General features: G+C 36.6%; 1 protein-coding gene across 2 annotated transcripts in view; it reads left to right on the forward strand.

Annotated features, from left to right (window-relative positions):
• The first annotated feature begins 4,086 nt into the window (after positions 1–4,086).
• The window catches only part of Nedd1 (NEDD1 gamma-tubulin ring complex targeting factor), a 56,563-nt gene continuing 35,842 nt past the window's right edge, over positions 4,087–24,807 (forward strand). For both annotated transcript variants that reach the window (XR_006149523.1, XM_042693286.1), the window contains exons 1-5: positions 4,087–4,160; positions 6,938–7,081; positions 10,622–10,716; positions 14,114–14,230; positions 16,650–16,790. Coding sequence is in view for 1 of the 2 variants with exons in the window: in XM_042693286.1 (XP_042549220.1) it covers positions 6,946–7,081; positions 10,622–10,716; positions 14,114–14,230; positions 16,650–16,790 (489 nt within the window). In the remaining variant the exon portion in view is untranslated. The remainder of the gene's footprint in view (positions 4,161–6,937; positions 7,082–10,621; positions 10,717–14,113; positions 14,231–16,649; positions 16,791–24,807) is intronic.

Below are 24,807 nucleotides of genomic sequence, written 5' to 3' on the forward strand. Positions count from 1 at the left end.
CTAGCCTTAGTTTCAAACATTCACTGGAAGGCTTGAAAACTATCCTCTTCAGGTAAGTGAAGAGTCCTGCATTTCAATCTTTTTGTTTTAGCTTTTAGAGTCATTATATATATATAGTCTTTATTGGTGTGTATTAAATTTCACATAGTAAGTTTTATTATAACACTCCCATGCATGTATAAGATGTGCTTTGATCATATTCAGCCCCTCTATTCCTCCTTCTCATCCCTTTCCTTCTCTATTCCCTCCTCCTACTTTCCGCCTTCCTAGAGGCCACTGTATTTCTTGAGCACAGGTCAAGTTGCTTCCATTTAAAGCTATCCTTAGATCCTTAGCCAGGAAAAGTTCTTTCCTCCATTAGGACTTCCCAGTGGCTGATAAATACCATGGCAATTTGTATTACAAGTTTTATTCTCTTGATAACTTTTCTGAACTAGAATGCTGTTCATCTTGGCGACTACAGTAACCGCCATGGTTTTCAAGGAATTTGGTCTACAAATGTGTGTTGTCAAAGCAATAATGACAAATGTGCTTTTGGCAGGGGTGGTTAGTGGGTGGTGATGGTGAAGAGTGATGGACTACTTTTTTAAGGTATATTTTAAAGCTCTGTAGTTTTATGTACTTTAGGTATCCATCCCCATCTCTATATGATCTATTTTTTCCAATTTTAGAGTTTACTTATTGACTTTTCACCACAGAAGATGAGGAATTAATTTTCTTAGCACCAATTTCCACCTCAGTTACAAACACATATACACACACACTCACACACACACACACACAAACGTGCATTTCTGACCTTCCTATCCACCCAATACAGAGATATCATTGTAATTTTGTTTAGTATTTCATGAGCACATGCCTATGTAGTTATTATTTGTAGCAGAGTAGAAAGTGTGTGTGTGTGTGTGTGTGTGTGTGTGTGTGTGCATGCATATGAATGTTCTTGACTATACATTCTCTGGAGTGTTTTAACTGCTGTTTAGATTGGTTTTACTTTAGCTTACTCTCATCTGTTATCCTGGATTTTTCCTACACCAACATTTTTACAATGTGGGGACTTGGTTTACTTCTCTCAGGCTGGATGCCATCTTTTTATTTTACTCCTTCATTTTAGTGCATTCTTTTTTTTTAATTTGTTCTCTGAAACCTGAGTAATGATATGCATAGGTAATTCTAGGGTAGTACACATTTTGCTCAGAAATAGAGATTTATTGATCCACTGTATCAAGACTCTCCTGTTACCATTAACATGGAAGCCATTTGGATTATGAGAATTTATTCACTGTCACATTTTTTCCCACTGAGTTTTGAGAATGTTTAAACTCTACTCTTCAAAGCCAGTGTTCTGAGATTTGACTATGTTATGGTTTAGTTTGTAATTCTTTAAAAAATTAATTTGTTTTTCTTTCATAAGTGAAGGATGCCACTTTCTTCCCTAATGACCAAGAGCTCTTAGTTTCTAGAATCTTTCTTAATATGCAAAATGTATCAATAAAAAAGGAGGAGAATGCAGTCAGAATCCAATGTACATCTTATAAATTAAAGAGTGAGGGAAGCAGGAATGAATGAGTGAGAATATTGAAAGGGGTGACATTGATCAAGATATATGTATTCATAAGCTGCTTCATTAAATAGCAGCTCCTCTGTAAATCTTCTTAAAGATAATAATACAAAGAAAAAAATAAACATAAAATACACTTCTCTATGAATTTTGACCAATATATATTGAAACCAACCTGAAATTCCATAACAATCAGTAACATTTCCATCACCACTAACTGTTGCCCTGACTTCTCTCCCCACACTAAGCACCTGTTTCTACCACCTGGGCTTAGTTTGTATTAAATCTAGATTGACATCAGATACAGTTTCCCAGAAAAGTGTTTTAAAAATTTTGGGAGATTACATTGATATGCAGATTAATCTAAAAAATGGACATTCTGACAATATTGAAACTTTGAATTAGTGAATATTAAACAGCTTCTGACTTATTCTTTGACATGTTTTATAGTTTTCAATGACTAGTTATCACACAGATTTTTGATCAAATTTAGAGGTTATTAAAATGGAATTGTCATTTTTATTTTCAATTGCTCATTGTTAATATATAAAACACTATTTTTTTAAAAAAATATAGCTGGGCATGGTGGCAACACACTTATAATACCAATATCTGGGAGGTAAGGATTGTGATTGTTGAGGATCAAGGCCATCCTTGGCAAAAGTTAGTGAGACTCCTATCTCAAAGAACAAGCTGGGCATGGTGTCAAACATTTGCAATCTCAGTGATATGTCAGACATGTTAGGAGAACGGTTGTCTGAAGCCAGCTCTCAACAGAAAAAGTGAAACCCTATCAGAAAAACAACTTAAGCCAAAAAGGAGCATGGATCAAATAGTAGAGCATCTGCAGGGCGCTATGTCCAAACCCAAGTATTGTCAAGACAATAAAAAGAAATACTGTTGGGCCCTGGTGGCTCATGCCTGTAATCCTAGTTGCTCAGGAGGCTGAGATCTGAAGATTATGGTTCAAAGCGAGCGGGGCAGGAAAGTCCATGAGGCTCTTTTTTTGGGGGGGGGGGGGAGTCCGGTCGTGGGGCCTGAACTCTGGGCCTGGGCACTGTCCCTCAGCTCTTCAGCTCAAGGCGAGCGCTCTACCACTTGAGCCACAGCGCCACTTCCGGCTTTTTTCTTTTTGCTTATGTGGTGCTGAGGAATCGAACCCAGGGCCTCGAGCATGCAAGGCAAGCGCTCTACCACTGAGCCACCTTCCCAGCCCCTCTTTTTTTTTTTTTTTTAATTGTGAAAATACTGTACAGAGGGGTTACAATTACATGGGCAAGATAATGATGCCTTCATTTTTTCTTATAGACTATTCTCAACTTTCTTGCTGGTTTCAATTTTCAGAGATTCACTTGTCTTTCCTCTTTTTAAGCTTTCTTTTTCTCATTTGCCCCAATTCTTCCTACTTCCATTTCCTTACTCTTGCTGTGCCCAAATTTGTATCCCATCAATTTAGGTTTAATACCCTCAAGAACTGCCTACTATACAATGAAGGCAGCTGCTGCTCATAATATTTACCCTGTTGCTGCTCCCATTATACTCTAGAACTTGATTAGAACTTGAATTTCTCCTTGAAAAAAATATGGATTTATTAAGTTTCCAGTTACTGACCCACGGTACAAATAACGAGATTTGCCTATAGCTCAGAAACACGTCTAGTGTGTACTTGAGTTGAAGGATTAACGCTTAGCACAAGAAATGGCCTATCAGTATTCTCTGCAAAATATTGTCTGTTCCACTACAGAAGGGCCCTATAGCAAGGGACTTTTGACAAGAATTCAGCAACCTGCCTTTCCACACTGAGAAGCATTCCCTTTGAAAGAATTCCCAAGCAGATGGAGTTTGATGTTCCTGACCTTGCAGCACTCTCTGAAAGATCACAGGTTTGAAGTTGGTTACCACAGATGCTTAATATTTGGGTGACTTAGCATGTGGGTGTTGCTTGATTTGTAGTTGTCAGGTTGTATGATGTACTTTCCACAGCTGCTTCTTTGGGGGAATCCTTTTCTAAACCCACATCTACGGTATTTTGCCTGACGGTGGGCTTTCATACATCTTGTACTTTTGATTTTTTTTCTTTTTTAAGACAAGGTGTTGCTATTTAGGCTAGACTGAGCTCGAACTGGCAGTCCTGCTCCACTTTTCTGTTCTTTTTCATTTATGTTATGATTTGTTAACATCGACTTCTTAAGCTCCACTAGGCCAAGGACTAAGAACATTCACTCTACTCTGGTCCCAGTAGGCTAAAAGTGTACACTCAAGAGTCTAACGTAGTGCCCGGCACACAATAGACACCAAACACATGAATGACAGGGCAGAGGGCCGAGCGGACCGGGTGGAGGGAACCCACAGATGCTAAGTTTCTGCCCTGGAGCTGGGATAACTTCCCTGACAGATGCTCAGTCCCGCCCCCGCCAGAGTGACAGCTCGCGGTTCCGCCTAGCCCGCCCTATGTGCCGCCTGGGGCCAAAGCCTCGCTCGTGACGTCACCGGGGGCGGTACTTCCGGCCGCCGAAGTTTAACAGTTCAGGCGGGAGCCGGAAGCCCAGCGCGGGACCAGTTGCGCCGTGGCCCCCTGTTGTGCCGCGGCGGAGAGGTGAGGTTCCGGGGTCCGTCGGCCCCCGCCGCTCGCTTCCTAGCCCTCTCTTGAATCCCAGTCACCCTCCCGGGTTCTTCACGGGGCAGGCCGGGGCGAGGGGGCTCCGCGCTCCGGGCGGTTGCTGGGCAGGGCGCGGCAGTCTCTCCGGGTCCGCGGGCCTGTGGAGCCGGCCTCGTCCCGGCCGGAGGAACGGCCAGTCAGGCCGGGTTGGCGGGCGGGGGTGTGTGTGCGCGCGCGTGTGTGCGCGTGCGCGTGCGCGATGCGCCCCTCCCCCCCTTCCCTGGCCCCCCCCCCCCCCCCCCCCCCACACACACACAGAGTTCGCCCGTGCCGCACAAGTCTGGCTCCTTTTTATAAATCTCACCCAGACTCTGGCAGTGCACGAGCGTGAGATCCAAAAGTAACCTCAGGTGAGCAGGTCTCAAGCCAGTGCGGTGCGTTCTGCCCAGGGAAAGTTGGAGAACTCTTTCAGCTCGCTGGTGGTTGATCGTCTCCCAGAGCTGCTACTCCGCCCTAACCATGGCCTGGTATCCTGACAGTTCTCTTTGCACGACCCCGTCTTTTTAGGGACTGCTGTAATGCCCCTCTCTAGACAGGCCTAGATCTCAAGACAGGCAGATGGGTCCCCTTCCCTGTCCCACGCACAGTTAAGTGATGTAAGATGACCAAAGGTAACCAGAGTTACCTTCATTGGGGCCCATTTGCCCATAACCCCAGCTGCATCCCATTTTCACGTAGGCAGCATCTTGCAGTTGTGTTCTCTGGACTTAGAGATTGCCTTTCCAGAACTTTGTTTCTGGAGTAGCCCATCAGCGCATCTGGTACACATATTTAACTCACCATATTGAAGCATTGTGCACAGTTCAACAGGTGACAGTTGCTTGAGTAGCACTGTGCTATTTGATGAAAGGGGCATAATGAAGTATATGAGTGAGTTTACTTGTTAAATGTTGGACTATTCATAAATATATGACTATTTTTTGTCTTTTGACCATGAAAGGTTTTGACACACAATGCATTATGCTTTTAATTTGTCCTCTGAATATATTAGACACAGTGTGATACTTCTTTGATGACTTAGGGACCTGTCCATGACCACTATTTTGGTTGCTATCTGTTATAGGCAGGTTTGGGGAGTGTATTTCTCTGCCCTCCTGTCCATGTATTTTTAGTATATATTTTTTTCTCACCCATCATCCATGGTAATTGCTGCTTTTTAAAGTGTCTGCCCAGAGCAGTGCTCTAGTCTGTCTTGGTTTGTGAAATTTCCATGTTAAAATTAGTGTTTAAAGAACATACTGCAAATAAATTATAAAAATAAGGGCATTGTAGACCAAAAATTGGCATACAAATGTAATGGCGTCTTCTTTGGCCATATTGCTAATTTTGCTTGTGTGGAAAACATGGATAACTTGATTCAAACTTGCAGGAATGCTAGTTTGTCAAAAACCTATCATTTTAAATAAGCTTTTTATTGTGAAAATATTGTACAGAGGGGTTACAATTACATGAGCAAGGTAATGAGTACATTTTTTTTTATTGTGAAAATACCGTACAGAGGGATTACAATTACATGGGCAAGATAATGAGTATATTTCTTATCAAGCATTGTTGCCTCCTCCTTTGTTTTTCCTCTACCATCCCTGCCCTTCCATCTCTAGACTACACTCCCCTCCCGCCTCCCCAATTGTAAAGTTCGTTTTTCAACTTGGAGTCTTGTACATTTCATTGTTGCAATGAGTCAATCTGTATCCTTATTTAATCAATTTGTTTTTTCCCTTCCCTTCCCCAAATTATACCAACATCAAATACAGTGAAAATAGGGTTTATACTGTGGGGGAGGGACATACAAAGCAACAAAAAAAATCACCTTATAAATATGTTAGAAACAAAAAAAGAAAAAATCCATTTGTGTCCTTATCTTGGGGTTCATTTCTCCTAACATCATCTTATCTGACCTTTTCTGCTTGACTCAGACATATACTAGTTATTGCAAATAAGGGAAACCATGGGACCTATGTTTCTTTGGGCCTCGCTTACTTCACTTAATACAATTTTTTCCAAGTCTTTCCATTTCCTAACATGGAGCAATGTCATTCTTGAAAATGTGGTATTATCATTTTTTTTAGTACCTACTATGTGCTACGAATGTTTCAAGACTGGTATGAGGGGACAGACATTATTATGAGAACAAATAAGAATTTCAGATAATAAATGCTATGAGAAAAATTAAATTGGCTGGTTGAAATATAGGATAACTACTAAAGGTCTTCTTTAGTCACAGTGGTCAGTCAGGAAAGGCCTTTTGGAAGCAGAAACATTTGAGCTGAGACCTGAATGATGAGAGGAGATGGCCTTGGGGAATCTGGGGAGAGATTTTAAAGCAGAGGGGACAGCAAATAAAAAGAGACTAAAGTGAGAATAACCTTGCCTTGTCTGAGACAGAAAGAAAGCCACTGTCCAATTTGTTGTCTCAGGGAAGAGAGGTAGGAGAGTTACATAGGAATGTGATAGTCTGTCATGGAAGACAAGCTAAGGAGGCCTGATAATATTGTAATTGCTTTGAGGGTCTATTGAAAGGGTCAGTTAAGGTATGTAATTTGATCTTTGGGTTAGATAGCGTCAACTACTTTGAATCTTCAACTACTTTGTGGTTAGTACAATGTTTGGAATAAAAATCAAAGTAGAATTGCTTGTTTCAGACTAGATGCATCATTTTAACTTTAAAAATTGTCTATTTGTTGCTTTTAAAATATGTTGTAAACTTTTTATAGGCTCAGTCATGCAGGAAAACCTCAGATTTGCTTCATCAGGAGATGATATTAAAATATGGGATGCTTCATCTATGACATTGGTGGATAACTTCAACCCTCACACGGCACCACATGGAATCAGTTCAATGTGTTGGAGCAGCAATAGTATCCTTTTTTTTTTTAAACTAACTACCTTTTATTAGGATTTACAACTAGTAAAATTAAAAGTTATGCATATGATCCACAATAAGAAATATATTTTGTGTAGCTATCATAGATAAAGTAAAATACATGTTTTTTTCTTTTTGAACACAGTACATATAAATGAGCTCTTTTTTTCTTTGTGTTTTTGTTTTTGAAAAAATTTTGCAGTGTAAGTCACTTAAAAATACTATTGTTGGGGAAAAAAATGTCTGTGCTGTGAAATGAAAATAACTGTTCTCTAGATCAAGACCATAGACTTAGTTGTATTATCAAAAGTTTACTAGCTAACCAAATGGAATAGTACAGAGAGTTTTAAGCAAACTTCCAATGGTTTTAGAATGACGTTCTGCATATACATTTGGATATTTGTGACTATGATCTAGAAATGAATGACTCAAAGGCAGAATCTATCATCCATCATAACTGATGTTCCCTTTGTGTTCTATAACAGTTCCCTAACAAATAATAAAATTGTTTAGACTGAATTTTTATAAGTTTTTCTGATTGATAACTTTCCCTGTCTTGGTGTACTCCAAAGTGTGGATGTAGTAAATGTGGAAGCAAAGCCTGTAACAAGTTCACACTGTTAACATTTTGGACCCAATAATTCTTTATTGTAGTAGCTTTTCTAAGTATTGTAGGATACTTGTAAGTTTGGGAGCTTCTATCCACTAGATGCCAATAGCCCTTAGTTAGGACAGCCAAAAATGTCCCCAGAATTGCCAAAATTGCTCACAGTTGAGGCCCACTGTTACAAACAGTACTCTCATAACGCTAAGAAAATATTCTATATCATTGATGTACAACAATTGTGCTTTTCTGAAGCTTACACTATTTCTTATCAATCTTATCAAAATCAGAGTATTAACATTCTTCCCTATAAAGAGAAAAATTGCAGTTTTAAAATATGACTGATTCATGAACAAAAATATTTGAACGTTTTATGCCCAACACCTTACAGATATTTTTAACTTGTATACAGTTGTTGTACAACTTTTCTTACTGAAGTTGCATCTATATCATTCCTTGATTTTATATTGATGTAGTAAAATAAATTATTTTAGTACCCCTTCAAACTCATGAAGTAACTAAATATTTAAAGGCCTCTTCAAGGCATAGTAGGGAAAATGTCTTACGGAGACTGGCAAAAATGTAAAGTTGTTTCTATTTAGATTTTCATTATGCTTAGAGCTTAATTTTGTTATGTTACTGTTAAGAAAAAAGAATCAATTCTAAGGTGGAGATAGGAGAATGAGGTTTGGGTATAGTTTGAGACCAGCCTGGACAAAGTTAATAGGAGATTTTATTTAAAAAACTAAAAACAAAAGAGCTGGAGGAGAGACTTAGTGGCAGAGTGTTTGCCTTTTCAACTTGAGACAAGTGGTAGCAAGATCCAGGCACTTAAAAATAATTATTAATAATATTTATTAAGAATAAATAGCCAAGTGCTGGTGGCTCACACCTACAATCTTAGCTACTCAGGAAGTTGAGGTCTGAGAGTCTGTGTTAAAAAACCAACTCGAGCAAGAAAGTCCATTAGACTCTGAACTTCAATTAACCACCAAAACCTCTGGAACTGGAACTGTGGCTTAAGTGATAGAGCACAAACTTTGAGCAAAACAAAGCTCAGGGAGTGTCCAGACCCTGGTCCCAGGACCTGCACCGAAATACATACATACATACATACATATTGCTGGTTTATCAACAAACTGATGTCACTAGGAGGTCATTGTTTTGTGTGATTTCTAGAAATAAGTGAGTGTATATTGTATTCCTAATGAAGCTTTGGTTTCTTCCATGGAGGTTAGTTACTGAAGCACAAAGATTCCCAGGTTCAGAGACTTGGAGTCAAATATCATAGAGCCCAAGGATGGAATTTGTGTGCATAGTTTTCTTTTTTGTATTTTTTCCTTTCATTTCCCTTTTGCTTTCCCCTTCCTTTACTCCTTTCCTTCTCTCCCTTTTCTTTCCCTCCTCCCCTTTTTCTTCTGCCTTTTTCTCCTCTCTTTTTCCCTCCCCTTCTTTTCTCCCTCTTTCTTATCTCTTCCCTCCTTCATTTCCTTCCTTCAGATTGTGTTCTTCACCTTCTCATGGTGAAATTTAAAGCCAAAATTAAAAAGTGCATAGCTTACTCTTTTATATTATCTTCTTTTCTTATATTTTAAGGAATAGTAGTGGTAAACAGAGGGAAAAAGCAAAAAAAGAAAGGCAAATGGTTTATATTTGTTTGACAATGTTGTACTGTGTTGGTAGGAATGATTTTGTTTTCTCCAGAAATTAGGTAGGAACACAGATTACTTTATAATTAGTAATGAAACTTCCACCTGACACCCATGTATTATGCCTACTACAATATTTAAATGTACCTGAAATATAAAAATGAGGCTCATGTTAGCATCAAAGGGAAAGGCATCTGGGTGAATATCAGTACCATGGTGATTTATTTGATGGTTCCAAAAACCAGAGACTTCTAAATTAAAGACATTTTGGGGCCCACATTTTATGGTGACCATTAACTCAATAGCACCTGGGACATTACCTGAAAACATTTTTGGTATACAAGGTGGCACTTTATGCTTGACTTCAATGGAATTCAGATATGAATAAAACTAGCAAAGTCATGTAAAATATGATTTTGTTTGAATTATATAATAAAATTACAATCCATGTTCTAGTCATAAAATATGTTATCACAAACTATGCAAAAATATTGTAGTAAAGATTGTCTCTATAGTTTTTGGCTCCTATACGTAGACCTTGCTGGCCTAGATCTTTTAATTTGTGACTCAGAATCAGACTTTTGTTCTTGGTTATGTTATATTTAGTCACATTGCCTTTAAAATACATTATTTTGTGTTTACTCATTTCTCTGTATAATTTAGGTAAAATAAGATAATTATAGTTCTAAGACTATAATTTAAAATAAGGATAAAATCTATAGACAGTTATGATTTACAGTTTAACCATACTTATATTTACTATAGTGATTATGATATTCATTCTTAGTATATTTAAGATCAAAACATTCTACCACAAATATTCAACTTATGAGAGAGTTTCAATCTTCATTTTCTTACTGGGAAAATTAAGAGAGTAATATAATGCTTGACTCAGTGTAAGTTTGTAATAAGAAGCGGTGGATTGTTAATGTATCTTGAAAGTTTTTTGTGTATGGAAATTCTGTTTTTTACTGATGCTGCTTTTATTATGCTCTCATTCCTAAAGGTTAAAGTTAGACCTCTGACTTACCCAGAGAAGGAAGTATTATTTTATATGAGTTAAATGGCTTTCAAGGGATCACATAGCTAGAAGGAAGAGTTGTTCTTTAGAATGCTAAGAAAGAGAATTAGTAATTGTAACTGGAGCTATTTTTGAAAGCTAACATATAAGTTATATTCATTTACTTGTCTTAGTGTTTGCTTGTATAAGTGCTTTCTCATTATATAGTCTAGGGTTGTAGGTGCTCATGAATTGTTTGATGCTCCCTAACCCTTCATTTAGATAACTTTCTAGTGACAGCATCTTCTGGTGGTGACAAAATAGTTGTTTCAAGTTGCAAATGTAAACCTGTTCCACTTTTGGAACTTGCTGAAGGGGTAAGTGATTTGTTTAAAATATAACCTTTTTATTTAAAATTTTAGTTTTGCTTGAGTGGCCATAGCTTACTTATTGGAAGCTTGTAGCTAAATGTAAAGTTGTTTAAAAGTGTCATTATTGGCTGGAGGCATGGCTCAGCCATGGACTGCCTTCCTAGTAAGCAGGAGCCTTTGAGTTCGTAACTCCAGTGCCACCAAACAACAACAACAACAACAAAACCCAACAAGTGTCATTATTAGCCTAAACTCTTAGCAATACAATGGCATTTAAAGATTTTTTTTTTTTTTTGAGCCGCGGCTCCATTTTTGGTTTTCTGGTAGTTAATTAGAGATAAGAGTCTCACAAACTTTCCTGCCTGGGCAGGCATTGAACCTTGATCCTTGGATCTCAACTTGCTGAGTAGTTAGGTGTGAGCCACCAGTGTCCAGCTTGTTGAAATGTTTTAAGTAAAATAACATTGACATGTAGGGGAGCAATTGAGGACTTGGATTTCATTTGCTAGGGGCTTACCTTGCCTATTCTTTTTTTAACCTTCTGTGCTTGGGACCATTGCAATGCCTTAGGTTACTATGTTTGCCTGACCATATAATCTGTAATGTTGTAACTGCCTTTAATGGACTGTGGGCTCAGAGCCATCAGAAAAATGACCATGATAGCCCTGATAGTAGCCCTCTACTTCAGATTCTGTCTACTTTGGACTACAGTGCCTGCCTGAGCGTGTCTCAGTCTCTCTTGAACAGGATAGTTTTGTAGAGTGACCTTTACATGAAGCTCTTACTGTGTGTTTTTTCCTTACCCTTTTGTTTTATAAATTCATCTGAATGATTCAGGATCACATTGGCTTTATCTTTACATTCACATATATTCCTTGATAGCTCTTTCTTTTAAACAGAGTAAGTTAGCGATACGCACAAGACACTATGTTGGAAATGAACTTTACAACTTGGGGAGAGGAGTTGAGGGGGAGGGAAAGTGGCAGAAAACAAGGGAGAGGGTAACAATACAACAAGAAATGTACTAATTACCTTACTTATGTAACTGTAACCCCTCTGACGTCACCCTTATAATAAAATAAGATAGAATTTAAAGAAAATCTTTTATTTTATGATATAAATCATATTAATTACATGTTTAAGTAGTTCCAACATTTTAAAGTTAATTGTAGAAATTAAAGCTAAATAATAAAGTTGATATTTAAAGCACAATAAGGATGAATGCTACTTTATGATGTCATATATTGATAATCCCAAATAAAATTTGGTATACATATTACAAAAAGAAGAGTATAAATAGCTTATAGCTTGTACTTTCCTTAGTTTCAGAGTTTTTATAGCCTTAATCTCTTCCAGCTTAGACATAGTGCCTTGGCAGGAAAGATGTCTGCCAAACAGGGTAGAAATGGAGTTTGAGGCACTCTGCCTGTTCAGATGGAGCTAAGTAGAACTGAGACCGTAAATGCCCTTGTTAATGAGCAGACTGTACTTTTCAAGATGAGACAGAGTAGCCTCGTCATCCTGGATCCTGACATCAGAGATAGCCAACAGTTTATTATCAGTACCAAAACAGTTTCTTCTACCTTCTTCACTGTTATGTGTACTTTTATGCATTATGTTTTAGAAGTGCACATTTGTGCATTATGTTTTAGAATTAGTGAATTACTGTCTGGGATCTTTTTGTTTTAATATTTTTTTTTTTTTTTTTGGGTCCGGACGTGGGGCCTGAACTCTGGGCCTGGGCGCTGTCCCTCAGCTCTTCAGCTCAAGGCTAGCACTCTACCACTTGAGCCATAGAGCCACTTCCGGCTTTTTTCTTTTTTGCTTATGTGGTGCTGAGGTGAATAGAACCCAGGGCCTCATGCATGCAAGGCAAGCGCTCTACCACTGAGCCACCTTCCCAGCCCCGTGTTTCAATATCTTATACTCTGTACTATAAATCATATCTTACACTTTAATATTCACAAGTGGATCATAAGGATTTTGTTAGCCCTCTTTCTCATCTTTCAGAATTATAAGGTAAATAAACATGGTTCTGATTTTGAATATTCCTTAATTTACTTATAAAAACATTTTGCAAACATTTTCTTAGCCTTTATTAGGAATTTCTTGTCACATATTTCTTATTGATAACTTATTTTTTGGTGGGATGCAAGTCTCGTCACTCATGTACTTTTTGAGACAACTAGATTTTATCCACATGGCGAATTAAGATTCCACCCTACTTATTTTAAAATTATTCTTAGAGTAGGATTTTAATTTTTTTAATTTTATGTTTTGCCTCTAAAGTAGACAGATTGATATTAGCAGTATTATAGTGAATATAATAGGCTACTAAAAAAAAAATCTAGATGTCTGACCAGGTCTTATGCTTAGATTTTGAAAATTATGTCTTTTTATTTTTTGTTTTTGAAGGTTTTGGATTCCTACAATAATCATGCAACTTCTATTAATTATTTAAGTTCATTAGCTACATTAATAATACATTAACAAGGAATGATCTTCATGAGTAAGCCAAATGTGTTTTGTTGTGAGCCCATAAGAATAATTGTAGCTGTACAGTTGGCATCCTAAAATACCTACCTAATGTGTTTGGTGGATACTATCCTTGTCCCTTTATTTACAGGCTGTTTTGATGGTACTTAGCAGACTGTCCTGGTTAGCAGTGACAACTTTTTTTGTCGCTTTAGACCAAAGTTAGTTCCTAGTTCCTAATTAGGATTGTAGCAAGTATATCAAAACACTGATGTAATGTGTATACTGCTATTTTTATATGTGATACTTGATACTGTTGGTCAAGAGTTAAAAGAAATCTTGACTAGGCAATAAGGATGGGGGAAGGGACCAACTATATCCTTATAAAACTCTTTGGAACAGAAAAAGGTTTTGAAGATGCACACTTAAGAACAGTAGATCTAGTCTTTGTTTCTCAGATTAAGAATACTACCTTTTGAAAGGCTTTTCCTATCTGTAAAATCAGAAATCTAAACCACAAGTTCCTTAAAAGCCCATCTCTTTAGTATTTTCTGAGCTGAGGATTGATTGTACTTTAAGATATTTTTTAGATATTGGGAGAGGTTTTATTATTATTATTATTATTAAGGACAAGTAATCCTGATGGGAAGTCAAGACTTGCAGGAGTTTCCTCTGCCTTTTCTGCCATTACCCTTCAGTGAAAAACACTAACCTACTTGATTCCTTGAAGTCTTGAAATCCTTGAAGTCTTGAAATTCTTGCAAGCTGGTAGATCCATATGAAAGATGAGAGATGAGTTTTGAGTTATGAATATTAGCATCTTTATAACATAATTTAGCATATTTATCACATACTAAGTGTTAGATGAAGACTCAATAGGTCTGAGCTCTGTTGAAACTAACCTTTTTTGTTTTTGTTTTAATAATAGCAAAAGCAGACATGTGTTGATTTAAATTCTTCATCTATGTATTTGGTAAGCGGAGGCCTAAATAGCACTGTTAATATTTGGGATTTAAAATCTAAAAGAATTCATCGATCTCTTAAGGTAAGTAGTTTTGTTTTAAATCTTTACAGAATGTAAAGATTTTGAATTTGAACTCTTATGTTAAAATTGAAATGCTTCAGAATTTAAGTGAGTTATTAGGAAAAATATAGGCACTATCTAGCCTGAACATCTTTTGTCTCTTTTCCTCCATTATTACTTATTTTCTGTGTTTAGCACTTATTTCTAGTTTTGTTTGAGGGAACTGCCTTCTTCACTTGTTTCTGAAGTGTGGTTTGTTATTATCAAGGAATTTTTTAAGATACTTTGAAGTTGAAAATGCACATGTCAAAATAACAAATAGCAGCAGCTAAATGCATTATGGGAACTCAGAAGGTCAATCGTAGCTGTGGTTACTGGACTGAATACCATCATCCAAGAACCCCTTTTGTGTTTTCAAAGTACAGTCAAAACTTGGCCATGGTACTCTGTGTTCTTATCCATTCTCTGATCCTCCATTTCTTCTGTATTTTGTAGCAGGTACCAGACATTACTGGTACATATCTTCATGTTATTGAGTCACTTCTTATTAAGGAAGTGGTATGTTGAAGAATGGTTTGCTTTTTGCAACCTTGAAATGTAATCCTGTGACTGTGGTTTAAATACTACCTTTGGAAGTTCATTATTTATAAAGCATACTCTAAAATCTAATACTGGAAAAATAATTTAAAAGTCATCACTAATGAACACAGTTAACTTATTGAGCTCTTCAATATGTCATCCACTGTACTAGCATATGTTTATTCTATTTATCTCAATAATTGCAAAGCATGTGGTATTATTTCTGTGGGCAGATGGAGGAACTGAGCCATAGATCCTGAAGAACTTGTTTGTGTCAAACTGTGTCAAACTTAGCAATGGAAAAGATGAGATGCAAGTACAGATGCTACTATTCTTTAGTCTTTTAAATTCTGAAATATTTGTATGAAAGTTATTGAAGAGCTGTGCCTACTTTGAATCGGGAGCATCTTCCAAAGTTGAAACTAGTCTACAGGAAGTTTTATCACACTTAGGAGCTTCCCTTACTAAATTCCCTTAATAATTCCCTTACTAAATCATAGTAATTCTTTAGGAATACTCCCATATGGGAATAATCCCATATAATGGGACTAATCAATGTACAAAATGTTGGTTATTGTATTCCTTCTTTGATAGAAATCAGCAGGAAAATGTACAGAAAATGCTTTAAGGTCAGAGAAAAAGTTATAGGAAGAATATTATAGCTATTACCACTTGAGATGTAGTTCCACATCTGGCTCTTTGATGGTTGGTTCATTGGAGATAAGAGTCGCATGGACTTTCCTGCCTGGTCTGTCTGCTTTGAATCGTCATCCTGAGATCACAGCCTCCTGAGTTGTACCTACTATTCTTGATAGTATATGAACTGTTAGGTACCAAGTTTAGTTTATCTTAAAATGACACCAAATCAGTGAGAACTATCCTAACCCTGGGCAACTTTCTGTGTTCCTGCTAGGCATTGCTAATTTCATATTTAGAAGCAGTCCTCCTATACAATCCACTTTTTATCTCCTCAAAGTGTGTTCTTTTTTGAGTAGCAAATCAGGCATAGTGGGAAGAAAGGCTTTGGAATTTGATGTAGAATTTACTCCTGGTGCTATCATTTGGTAGTTTTGTGACCTTACTACTGGTTCCTTAACTTTTCTATGCCCCATGTATTTCAGTAATTCATAGGCAAAATTACCCTTGCCTCTTGGGATTTTTTTTAAGGATTAAATAGTAATATCCGGCACTGATAGGTGCTTGGCAAATATAAACCGCTGCTATATGATCTCTCAAACATGATTTGCTTATTTATTTTTTTCTTCATTTTGCAGTGTCTGATTTCTTTTCTTCTTCCCTAAGTTATCCTTTTCTGAGTTGTTCCAGTTAGTCTTGAACTTGACATCCTTTGGCTTCAGTCTTCTGAGTCCTGGTGTGTATCAGGACTTAACCCTTTTTTAGAGTTGGTGTGTGGCTTTATGTTGTTCTCAAACGTGACTCAGGTCACATGATGGCTTTTTCGTTTTGCTCTGACACTTTGCCTCTACTACTCACTTAACATTCACTCTATCATTTTTGTGTTCATTTAAGTCTTTTCTAGGTGAATATCATATTCATAAGAGCAAGCACTCCCCTAATAGTTAATGTGCAATAAATGTTGTCAGTGGGAGTCAGTTTTGGGAGACATTTAGCAAATTACCCTATCATACTGTCTTGTTTCAGAGCACTTGCGCTGTTAATATAATGGTTATGAAAAATATGTTTCCAGGATTTGGTGTTGATTATAGTTTCTTACTCATTGGGATAATTTTTTAAAAGTTACTCAAGGACAATGTTAATGAAAATATTAAATTGAAAAAGATGAAAATCGGCTGTTTAGAGATTATAGCACACTGTACTTAATTGGATTTCTCTCTTTCAGGATCATAAAGATGAAGTAACTTGTGTAACATACAATTGGAATGATTGCTACATTGCTTCTGGATCTCTAAGTGGCGAAATTATTTTGCACAGTGTAACCACTAACATATCTAGTACTCCTTTTGGCCATGGTAGTAACCAGGTATAGTATGGCTTTATTAAAGTTGATAACATAGATTTTTAGCTGTGTGCCAGTGGCCATTCCTGTAATCCTAGCTATTCAGGAGGCTGAGATATGAGGATTTTGTTTGAAGCCAGCTTGGGCAGGAAAGTTCATAAAATGCTTATCTCCAGTTACCTACCAAAATAGTGGGAAGTAAAGTTCAAATGGTAGAGCGCTAGCCTTGAGCAAAAGAAGTTTAGGGCCCAAGTCTGGCACACAAACCCCCCCCCCAAAAAAAATTTTTAATTACTAAGACAGTGAATTTAAGTTGAAAAAATTTAAATATTTTTAATTTATATTTAAATTGCTTGAAAATTTTGTAGTTAATGGTTATTGATTACATTTTAAACTAGATATACTAGATTTAGTGCTTATACAAACTCAAGTTATATAACTGAATAGATCTCTCACCTAGAACATAAGTATATTTAATAAAGTGCAGCTAGTTGGTAATAGAGTAAGCCTATTATGAGTGTTAATCTTTCTATGACATTTCCATTATGGAAGTGTTATTTCAAACTATATATATGCTATAAGACAGGTATTTATGTTCATAAATACTGCTTGGTGGACATGGGATAATTAAGAGTGTTTAGGCAGAAGGTAATTGAATTTTGCATTTAAAAATTTTTAAGTATATGATGAATCAAAGCTTATTAATATGTTTCAGGTTAGTACAGGGTTATTTGGGAAAAACTTAAAAAATTAGATAATTATATATGTTATTTTACAAATATTAGCCCATTAATCTTTCTCTTAAAAGCATGAGAAGTTTCTAGTAAGGCACTCGTGGCTCATGCCTATAATCCTAGCTACTTCATAGTTTGAGGCCAGCCTGGACAGAAAAGCCCTTGAGACTCCCATTCATTGAAGAGAAGCTACACACAGTAGTATCATCTGTCATTTCAGCACTGATAGAAGTCTGATAGTAGGTGATCTGGGTGCAGGTGCATACCTGGGCAGGAAGCAAGACCGTATCTCAAAAACAAAAACCCAGACAAACAAAAAACAAACATGGGAAAACAGGGCTAGTTATGCCTCAGCTGTATAGCACCTACCCAACAAGCTTCAGGCCCAACTTGGATTTAACTCCCCCCTACCTCCCCAGTTTTTTTTTTAAAGGTTTCTGAAGAAATCTTAATTCTTGTCTAATTTCTCATGAAATTCTCTACCAAATTTCTAGTAACTTGTATCTTCTTTTAAGATGAAATCTTGCTTTGCAGCCTCAGAGGAGAGAGGGGGGAAAAATGGTGAACTTTGTATCTTATTGTTGGTACTTTGGCTGAAAATATGAGAAATTCTCATGAATATGAGAAAGCTTCACTGTTTGATAGCAGTTTTTAAGAAGTTGCTTGACTAATATGTATTATTTAAGGAAATTTTAATGGATATTCAAAATATAATAAGAAAGTCCTTTTTCAAGTTTTGTGCTAGCACTAAAGGTGATGTATTTGTAAGTTATATGAGTGACTTGTGCAGCAGTCACTTGATTCTTAACAGGCAAGGGAAAACTTGCATATTGAAGGAGTTCTCTTAGTTGGGTTAATGCTCAATTGACTCTTGCTTGTTTGCTTTTACTACGACTATAGACGAGCCTCTGCCAGTTATCTGATGCTAATGTGTATTAGGGTTAGCATTATATAGTCACATGAGAGTTAGCAGTTATGATAACATAAAGCCTAATCCCATAGTCTTAGGAACTCTTATGAGTAATTGTATCTAGTCATCAGTTCTTTTTGTATATTAGAAGCAGATAAATTTATACTTTTTGGGCCAGCTTTTTAGTAACAAAATTTAGTTGGGATACCACCCTATGTGTTCTTACCCTTCAGTTTTCATTGTATTTTGCTAAACTAAACTAATGGAAATCTTTCATTTGTTTTGTTTTAAGCACTGTGATTATTGATTCTGTTCTCATTCAGTCTTTGATCCTTTGCTATTCTCATTTTACATGTAACTTTTTCTTTTTGCCATGTATTAAATTGTACACAGTAGGGAGTATCTTCATGGTATTCCCAAACATGTATATAAGGTCCTTTGACCATATTTACCCCCCTCTGTTAGTTTTGTCATCCTGTCCTTCTCTTTTCCCTTTCTACTTTTTTGTAGTCCCCTCTTTTACTTTTATGACGTTGGTTGTTTGTTTTGCTTTGTTTTCTTGTAGTTTCAACAAATGAGAAAAAACATGTGATACTTGTTTTTGTGGCACTGGTTTATTTCACTTACCATATGTTTCCTAGTTCGATTTATTTTCCATCAAATAACATAATTTCATTCTTCTTTATGCCAAAGTAAAACTCCCTTGTTTTCTTTATCCATTGATGGGCAACAATGATGGTTCTGTAATTTGGCTGTGGTGAATAGTGCCATGATAAATATGAGTACATAGGACTCTCTCTAGAAAACTTTGATGGTTTTGAGTATATACCCAGTAGTGGTGTGGATGGATCATATGTGGGAATTCTGCTTTTAACTTTTTTGAGGCACCTTCACAGTGATTTGCATAATTTCCAAAGTGGCTGTACTATTACAATCCCACCAGAAATGAGTAAGGGTCCTTTGGAGTATGCTCCCATTTTCCACAGCCTCACCATCCTTTGTTGTTTATTGTCTTTATGAAAGCCATTTCTGACTGGGGTGAGATGGAATCTCAGATGATGTTCAGATTTTCATTTCCCTGATGTATAGTATTTCTTCATGTTCTTCTTGGCTATTTGTATTTCTTCATTGGAAAGTGTGTATTTTTTAATGTGCTTATTTATTTGATTATTTATTACTTTAATGTGTAATTTTTGAGTTCTTTATATATCCTGGATATTAATTTCTCATTGGACAAATATCTAGCAAATATTTTTTTTATCCTGTAGGCTATCCCCCTACTCTATTTGATTGTTTCTTTTGCTGTTTAGATACAAACCATTTGGTACAAACCATTTGTCAATTTTTGCTTTTATTTCCTGAGCTATTGGATTCCTACTAAAAAAGTCCTCTTTGCCTATGCCCATATATATGAAATGTGACACCTGTGTTTTTCTGTAGTCATTTCAAAGTTTTGGTTTTACATTAAGATCTCTGGTCCATTTTAAATTGATTTTTGTACAGGATAAGATATTAGAGTCTCTCAGTTTCTCAGCACAACTTGTTAACATGGCTATATTTTATAATGTATGTTTTTGGTGTCTTTGTCAAAAAGGAGATGGCTGTTGCTGTGTGAACTTATTCTGTGCCTTGGGCCTTCTATTCCATTGATCTGTGTGATTTTGCTCCAGTTATCACTTTTTTGTTGTTGTTGGTTGTGGGGCTTTAACTCTGGGCTTGGGCACTGTCCCTGAGCTCTTCAGCTCAAGGCTAACACTCTTAACACTTGAACCACAGCACCACTTCCAGTTTTCTGGTGTTTAATTGGAGATAAGAGTCTCATGGACTTTCCTGCCCAGGCTGGCTTTGAACCATGATCCTCAGATCTCAGCCTCCTGAGTAGCTAGGATTACAGAGGCATAAGCTACCTCTGCCTGGCTTATCCCATCACTCTTAATGGACTTTGGAAGTCCAGTCTTTAGAATGTCACCATTGTTTGTTTCTGGATGTCTTTCTAGATCAAGACAGATAAGATTATAAGACCTGGATGATCCAGAGCTTCTTGAAATCTTGCTCTGATCTCTTGTTACCTTGTGCATAAGTGCAACATTTATTCTTAGCTCTTCTGTGTACTAATAGAATTATCCTTAAAATACTAACTGATAAGTTGATACATTGTTGATTTTCATGTAATATTCATTGATTACTTTGCATTGGTAAACTGAATTAGGTTTATCTGTTAGTTTGGAACACAGTAAATTAATATCAAAGCTTTGTGCCTCATACAAGGTGAGATAAGCCAGAACTTAAGATCTTCATGAATATGCTGCCTCCTGTTTGGGCAGTCTGCATCTCTGTAGGATCTTTTCATATAGTTCTTCATGGGAAGTTCATGTTTCATTGGAAAACATTACCAGGAAAACATTCAGCCAACTGGATGAACTTGATCAAGTCAGTTAACTCTTAATCCTGCCCCCTTTCTTACCTGCCAAGTGATAATAATAATATTTTCAGCAGTATTTCTTTTTATGGCTGAGATGCTGATATATATCATAGTATATATCATTTAGTAAGAGTGTTAGCTGCTGTTGTGAGCTATTAAAATCAGTCTTTTAAAATCGCTTTGGTTATTAGTGAATATTTTTAATATAATATGTTTCCTCACACTCTTGCTGATTTATCAATTTTAACTTGGTTTCACAAATACAGGTTTTTTTTTTTTTTTGTTAGACTGATGAGAACATTAAAGACGTTCAAATTATTTAGCTTTCTTACCTTTCCCTGAGACAAGTGTTTATGTGATTTTTGTATACTGTCTTATCATTTTTCTTTGATAAACTATACTATTAAAAGGATGGTATATAGTATAAGTGATGCTAGGGTGACTTTCCTCTATAATCCTAGCTACTCAGGAAGCTACGATACAGATGATTTAGGTTCAAAGCCAGTCTAATCCCAAAGCCAGGAAATTCCCTAGGATTCCATTTCCAAAACAACCAGTAAAACATTAGGATGGAAGCACGGTTCAAATTATAGAAAGCCAACTGAACAAGTAAGCTGACCAAGTGTCCTGGCCTGAGTTCAAATCCCTGTGCCAGGGGGATAATAAAAATACATGGACTAGGAAATAGGAGTTAGCCTCTATATATCAGGATGGTTGTCCCAGTTATCTTAGTGAGGAAAGTCACACTTTATGATTCTATATATATAAGCTTTCCTTTAAATAATTGAAATATTTAGGGTCTTTTAACTTTAGTTTTTAGGGTTTTTTTAATTTAGTTTTTTTCCTGCGAACAATTAAGTTACAGCTTACTTATTTTGACCAAAAGATTATAAAATTGCTACATGAACTTGTATTTTAAAGAGTTGCTAAATTTTCCCAGAATTCCTTTAAGATTTCACGTACATTAAATATTCATTTAAATTTAAATCATCATAACAAATATCTAGTCTGTCAAAAGTTGACATTTTTTAATTCAACTATACTGCTACTATTTCTGTGTTGGTTGATTTTACTTTAGATAGGATCTGGGTTACTCAAAAAAGAAAAAGTAGGTAGAACATGTCCATGATTAAATTGAAGTTTTCCTTATTTTTGTTTCTATGAACACTAAAGCATGTGAAGTCTTTAAAATTTATCAACTTGGTTGCTTTGTCAGAGTGACAAATTCTTGGCATCTCACTGAGTCTACATCAGACTGAATTTCTTATCAGGAATGAAATTTCCTGAATATATTTAGAATCTTACTTTGAAACGTCTGTGCTGAATTGAAGCTATTAGTGTTGTGTGGATCACAGTGCCTTTCTCCAAGGGAAAGGAGCTTTGCTGCTTCTGCAGAACTTCCTGGCTAACAGACTTTTTGGGTTATAATTGTGTGTCACTATTTGGCACATTCAGCAGCTTGGGCTTACAAATAAATTAACTTAGATTGCCCTTCTCAAACTTCTGCCTTTAACAAAGCAATCAAAAAGCGTGGATATATTTTATTGATTCCTTAGAAAAAAATGAATTTTAAAATGTTAAGAGGTGAGATTTTTTTGAGATTTTTAAGTGGAATGTATTTCATTTGTTTTCTTAGTGGAAGTTTTGATAATCTTTGTGTAGGGTTTTTTTTTGTAACTATTATAAAGCTTGTCTGAATCACCAATGTGGTATTTTTATTTATTGTCAATGTTGAGGAATTTATGTTATGCTTGCTAAGTAGGTACTCTACCACGGAGTCCCCTTAGTACCTACATTTTTCATTTTCTTTTTTTTTTTTTTTTAATTTTTTGGGGGGTCCGGTTGTGGGGCCTGAACTCTAGGCCTGGGCGTTGTCCCTCAGCTCTTCAGCTCAAGGCTAGCACTCTACCACTTGAGCCACAGCGCCACTTCCGGCTTTTTTATTTCTGCTTATGTGGTGCTGAGGAATCGAATCCAGGGCCTCAGGCATGCAAGGCAAGCGCTCTACCACTGAGCCACCTTCCCAGCCCCTTCATTTTCTTTTTTTAGGTAGGAAAATTGTGGTTTGAGGCTGGCCCTGAGCAAAATTGAGGCACCTCCTAAAAATTAATGAAAGCAAAATGAGCTAGATTATGGTTCAAGTAGTTCTATGTTTATTTAGTAAGCACAAGGCCTTAAGTTCAAAACTCAGTACCACCAAATGAATAAATAAATAAAATTAATGAAGGTTCTAGGTGTGATTTAAATGGCAGGTCCCTGAGTTCCAAAAATCAGTACCAAAGCCAAAAAGTAGAGGCTGTTTTGACTTGTTCCACTTTTCCACGTGAATACGAACCTTGTTTCCTTTGGTTCTGATGCTCCATATTCTACTACTACCGATGTATTTCTACTACCACCAGTGTCTCCACTCTGGGAGGGAAACACTTGCCTGGTCAGTTTGGGAGTTCACTGGGACTAAACTCATCTAACCCTTGAGACCTTGTACAGACCTGCTGATGCTGTAGGTTTTTCTGGTTTGTACAAGTCTTATGAATTTGGCCTCTGGTTTTCTGTGAATACTTTTGGCAGTTTGGGGCTCCTGTTTGCAGATGTGTTTCAGACTCTTTGTTATTTATTTCCCTCTATGAAGACACTAATTCTGTGAAGGACTCATGACTAGGTGTTTCACTTATGAGTGTAGTTTTGTTGCAGTTATTGCCCATGGGATTTTAGTTTTGCTATCTAGTTTATAATTTGTTAAACATACACATATATTATTGGGTGTCTCCACTTGATGACTCATAAGAGTCTGTATTCAATCATTTATATCTCTGATTTATTCCAGTGACTATATATAGATCAAAATTAGCAAAGAGAAAAAAAGTTGCATGGGCTGAAACACATAGGAAACTGAATGTGAGCTTCCAAGAGTCTTTTCTCCATGCCCATATAGGAGTTAAGGGAACTTCCTTTTGCCATGTGCACAGGCTCTATCTGTTTGTTGCAGGACGTTAGTCTAGAGGCAAGTTGGATGCAGAGAATAACTTTATTAAACTAGCTGAACAGATGACCAAATGATGTTAGCCTATCTTAGGCTAACAATTCCAAGTAAAGAGCTTATATAGCAAGTTGAGAAAGTTGAGTTTTTAGTCAGACAGTGAGTACCAAAATAATTAATCCAAAGAGGCCCATTTCTTTAACTCATATTCTTATTTGAACTAATGGGCACCAGATGGTCTAAGTTCTGCAAATCTAAAGAAAGATTACCTATTAGGAGGTCTTATGGCTAATGTTTTCCTGTTACTTTTTCCTAGAGTAGCTGATTCTATCAGTTAGTATCTTAATTTAGGTTTAGAATTTAAAATGTCTGGCAAAGGGAAATAATACAAAACGCAAGATTACAAAGGCCGAGTTAGCCCACAAGGCAGCATCAAGGTCCTCTGAAAGTTTAGCAATTGAGTCTGCTGAAGTAAACTGACAGTACAGTAACTGAAGAAAAGTATGCAAATTCATGGCATGGAAGTGCACAGGGACCTCACAACTCTAGTGAGAACCTAATAGCCAAATGAGATTTCCAAACTTATAAATGTCCTCTTCAAAGGAGAGAGGGAGTGAGGGCTGTAATAATTTTGTGTGGGTAGGTCTGAGTTTTGGTGGAGGTGAATGGGTCCTGAGAACAGACCATAGAACAAATGCTAACTGGTTAGGAGAAATGTCTTCCCAATAACAACACTCAGAATAGGTATAAAAGCTGTCCAGCAGGTATAGTGGTGACCTTTAGTGTCAGTAATTACCCAATTTAGAACAATAACAAATTAGTACTAATTTTTTCTTTCCTTTTTATTATCTTTAATCTGTTTGTTTTAATTGTAGTACCAAGGATCGAACTTAGGGCTTTGTAGTTGCTAGGCAAGCACTCTTCCACTTGAACTCTGGGCCTGGACGCTATCACTGAGCTCTTGCTGAAGGCTAGCACTTTACCACTTGAGCCACAGT

This window comes from Dipodomys spectabilis, unplaced genomic scaffold (assembly GCF_019054845.1).
Source record: "Dipodomys spectabilis isolate Male_0828 unplaced genomic scaffold, ASM1905484v1 ptg000163l, whole genome shotgun sequence".
Classification (NCBI taxonomy): domain Eukaryota; kingdom Metazoa; phylum Chordata; class Mammalia; order Rodentia; family Heteromyidae; genus Dipodomys; species Dipodomys spectabilis.